The sequence below is a fragment of the Oncorhynchus tshawytscha genome, linkage group LG15, assembly GCF_018296145.1.
Source record: "Oncorhynchus tshawytscha isolate Ot180627B linkage group LG15, Otsh_v2.0, whole genome shotgun sequence".
NCBI lineage: Eukaryota > Metazoa > Chordata > Actinopteri > Salmoniformes > Salmonidae > Oncorhynchus > Oncorhynchus tshawytscha.
Window position 1 is genome coordinate 7286159 of NC_056443.1, and position 4879 is coordinate 7291037.

General features: G+C 43.0%; 1 protein-coding gene across 1 annotated transcript in view; it reads right to left on the bottom strand.

Moving 5' to 3' along the window:
* Positions 1–653: 653 nt before the first annotated feature.
* The window catches only part of LOC112215028 (transcription factor SOX-5), a 115470-nt gene continuing 111244 nt past the window's right edge, over positions 654–4879 (bottom strand). Inside the window, 1 exon segment of the mRNA XM_042298035.1 lies at positions 654–4605. Coding sequence (XP_042153969.1) covers positions 4314–4605 — 292 coding nt within the window. The 3' untranslated portion in view covers positions 654–4313.

Below are 4879 nucleotides of genomic sequence, written 5' to 3' on the forward strand. Positions count from 1 at the left end.
TTCAAGTATTTTTTACTTAAGTACTTTACGCCACTGCCACCATACTGCTTTCACCTTACTATGTTTCCAGAGAAGAGACAAAGGGCTGAGACTTCTTTATCATTTATCATTTGCATTCAGATGCAAATAGGTACAGTACTCTGGATATAGTGCAGCTGCAAATAGGTGCAGTATTCTGGATATAGTGCAGCTGCAAATAGGTACAGTATTCTGGATATAGTGCAGCTGCAAATAGGTACAGTATTCTGGATATAGTGCAGCTGCAAATAGGTGCAGTATTCTGGATATAGTGCAGCTGCAAATAGGTACAGTATTCTGGATATAGTGCAGCTGCAAATAGGTGCAGTATTCTGGATATAGTGCAGCTGCAAATAGGTACAGTACTCTGGATATAGTGCAGCTGCAAATAGGTACAGTACTCTGGATATAGTGCAGCTGCAAATAGGTACAGTACTCTGGATATAGTGCAGCTGCAAATAGGTACAGTACTCTGGATATAGTGCCGATGTTTAGTTTAGAAGTACAGCACACACATCCAGTAACCTGCAAGTGCAGAGTAAAGTGATGAAAGAATGTCGAAAGCCCCCGTGTGTGTGTGTATACCAGTGTGTGTGTGTAGGTGCATTGTAAAGAACTCACAAGGACCATTGGAGCATTACAGAACACATCGCTGTTTTTATTAAAGCCTCGACTGGCAATAATACTGAAAAAAGTGAACTCGGAACAGATGGTGCATGGCAAGCCCACGGCCTCTCTTTTTTTGTTGTTTCCTTCGTTTATTTGTCATTTTTCTTCTTTTTTTTGTAAGAGTACATCAACTCCTGCTTTTATTGTAGCATGAATAACATCAATAAAAGAGAAAAAGAAATATACAACTTATATTACACTGTGTTATGAACAAAATATAAATCTATAACTCTATGTTATATGTACATAATTATCTTTCTCCATTTGTCAAGTTGAGATGGTCAGATACGTGTTTCTTTTTTTGACTAACTCTGACTTTGTTTTGAGCTCCACTCGTGACATTTGATTGTCTTCATTATTATTATCATCATCATCTTCATCGCGATCATGGTCACCATCGTCGCTGTGTCGGCCAACATCACCAGGGCCTAACATCCTGTCACCCTGCTCATGAAAAACGTTGGACTCTATTCATTAGTATAACTAGAGCCAAGTGTTTGTCCTGGTCAGGTCACAAAACTCCTGGCCCTAAGTACAGTATAATACCTCAGTATGTGGCAGACCTAGCAAGCTGGGATGATTGAACTTGTAAACCCCTCCTTTTCCCCACACTGTCTAGCCTACTAATCTAACCTACAGCTTCCAGCCAGAATACAGGACACCATTTCTCCAGCATTAGGTCTCACCGTGGCCTGATTGTGAGGTTGTCTATATGGCCAAGTATGATTGACTGCGAGGCTCACTATCTGGCAATAGGCATGGTTGTGATTGATTGTGTAAGAGTAAAGCAAGCATGACAGCAAGCATGACTGGGCTGGGTCACTATCTGGCAGCACACCTGTAGAGTGAGTGGACATGGCTAATGGCTAGGTCATAGTGTGGAGCTAAAACAAAGTAAAGTCCCCAGAGTTCTGGAGTCACATAGATATGACAGGTCATTACTTACTGAATGTCAGGTTATGCTGTAGAACATTGTGGAATAGACAAAGTAAACACTGATTTTCCTATGGGTCGCAAATGTGTGTGTGTGTGTGTGTGTGTGTGTGTGTGTGTGTGTGTGTGTTCTGATCATGTCCTAATTTGATCAAAATCCTGATCGTGTTATTCGAATTTTGCACAACTGTGTCTGCTAATAATTTGTGAGTCTGCTGTGTCTGTGTGTCTCTGTGTCTGTGTGTCTCTGTGTCTGTGTGTCTCTGTGTCCGCCAGCCTCAACGATGTTCCACGGCATCTCAGGTGACATAGCAACCCTAGTAAACGAGAGCCTCGCTCCTTTGTTCAGAGGAAACAGAACAGAATAGAATAATATAACCGTTTTCTTTTATCTTCATAAAAAGAAAGAAAGTAGAAGAAACTTCACATTATACATGAACCATTACAAACAAACAAACAAAAATCACCTTCTTTTCTCTGACCACACAGAGTGTCTGAGTGCTTTTAGAAGTGGGTTTGGACATAAAAGGGTTACGTTGTCAAGCTGTGGGACGCGGATGGGGAGAGAGTTAGTGAATAGAAAGTCCAGTCTCCTTGGCGAAGAGCGACAGCTGCCGTCCGTGTCGCTCCTCCTCCTCACCCAGCGTCCATATAGGATTAATACGAAACAAACAGAACAGATAAAAACGGAAACCAAAGAATATGCAAATTGGCAAATAAAGTAAAAAGTAAAAGGACAACATTAGATGTAAATAGTCTAAACCAGCTAAATATAATAATGCTTCATTGACTGAAGAAGTTTCATATGGGTCGTAATAAACCCAATAAGAGGCCAAAATAAATTATACTGTACATAACTTACTCAAATTGAAAGAAACGCTGACCATCATTATAATTATTGTTAATAATATTATTCCACTAGAGGCAGTTTGAATAAAAATAATAAAATACAGTATTCAAATACAAAAGGAAACACTGACGTGCTGATATAACGATCAGCTCCTCCCAATAAGAACAGCAGAATGACGTGTTTTGGGGACACGGACGAGGACAGAGTCAGACACAGGGGGACATAGAGGGGGACTCTCAGAGAGAGGGACAGAACGGGGACAGACAGCAAATACTCAAAACTACCAGTAGAAGCCCGCAGGAACACACCAAACTTCTATAACAAAATACACACCAATTGTGTGTGATATCAGTTGGGAGTATTACGAGAGGGTTTGGGTTGTGGGTAAGAGTTGTTGGCTTGTGGTGCTGGCTGGATCAGTTGGCAGCGGAGTAGAGTTGTTGTGGGGTTTCGATTGGGGAACTGGGGCTTGGGGATGTGTGTGTGTGTGTGTGTGAGTGTACAAGAGAGTCATAGGGCTTTCTCTGTCTCTGTACACCAGGAATAGGGCTTTCTCTGTCTCTATACACCAGGATACTGAAGTACTGGGGGCTCACAGGGGAAACTCCAGTGTTTCTGTTTGTCTTGGAAAGGGACAGAGTTCTGGGATCTAGTGTCTAGTGATGACTAAACCAGCTCACACAGACTAAACACACACACACGCACAGCGAGCTTGCTTACACACACTCTCACACACATACAAGGGGGTGTTTCATATCTAAAATAAACCCTTGTTTGTACCTTCCAAAGACACAAAGTCCTCATGATCAGAATAAAAAGGGAAGCCAAAGAAAGGGTAAAATAACGAGACTGTAAAAGGAGAGAAGAGGGTTGGTGGGAGATTGTCTCATTACACAGTACTGTCCAAGATGACCCATGATGAGAGACTGAGGTCCCCCTCACAGTCCCCTGAAGTGAGCCGGCCCTCACTGTCCAACACATGGCGGTGGCCCTGACTGGACTTTCCCATTTTGACTCTCATAAGGGGAGTCACACACACAGAGGGAGGATATCTGCTGACAGTACACCGCAGAGTTGAAGAAAGAAGAATAATTCTAAATAAAAAGTTTTGCTTTGACTTCTGTCAGGTGCTTTACAATGAAAAGGGAAAAATGTCTATTTTGTATCTATTATTAAAACTGTAGCACAAAAACAACAAATCACATTCACAAGCCACTTGTTGGCACCGTGTACCTGAGTGAGAACATCATAGAACCAAGAAAAAAAAAGCTGTTTTAAAAGTGTCTCTTTCATAAACAAGCAGGTCGGCCATTTTAAAGTGTATCTTTAATCAACTGACAGGCCTGCTGTTTAAAAAAATGTCTCTTTGAAGTCAAACTGGTCTAAAAGGTTGTTTTTTCTGTGTTTTCTCCTCATATAGTAGCTTACTCATGACATAATGTGTATCTCATCTTGCCTCTATGGCGTACACAGCAGTAATACTCTAGTACTCTGTAGTACTTCGTAGTACTTTGTTAGTCCGCTGTAGTACTGTGTAGTACTCAGCAGAAGTCACGGCAATCAACTCGCCTCCTCCTAGACTCCAGTCTGTGTAACAGTCAGTGTGAGTGACAGGTCCTGTGCTTGATTTGATTGGTCGGTTGCTGGTATCGAGATTCCAATGGGAGGGGCTTGGCTCTGAGGTCCCAGAGTCCTTGTTGGTTAAGTGGTAAAGGAGGGCGAGGTTTGTGACATTGAATGTGATTGGATATAAGGGACGGATAGTCTCTCAGGATTGGTGGACGGACGGGGGTGTTTGCAGCAAGAAGCTGGGTATCTGATTCTGATTGGCTCTGCTTCCAGATTATTGGTGGTTGTCGTTATCGCTTCCATAATCTCCCTCCTCGTCCTCATAATCAAAGTCGTCGTACGCATCACCGTTGCTGTCGTCCAATCGCAGCGCCTCCTGTTTGACTCGGGTCTCTTCTCCCTTGAGGCTGGGATGGTAGGGGGTCTGGAGGGGTGGGGCGACGGGCTCGGGGCTACTGGACAGTGAGGAGTGCTCCGAGGGCATCTGGGGGGAGGGCAAGCCTGCCATGGCGAGGGCACCTGGGTACACCACGCCCGCCGAGGACAAGGGCAGCTGGGCCTGTTGTCTGGAGAAAACCACAACACAACAGTTAGTACAGTTTAATAACACAATATAATGTAGAAATCTGGATGAATAAAACTAAATCCATCAGATGCATTCATACAGCATTCATACAGCATTCATACAGCTCTTTTTACAGTCAACACAACGTGCTTTATAGTAAACTCAGACCACAAAGAGAAGTTACACAACGGTAAGGGAAAACTCCTTATGAGGAAATACTTTATCCCACAGTTGAAGTGTGTGTGTGTGTGTGTGGTTTTGGTTGGTTACTCACT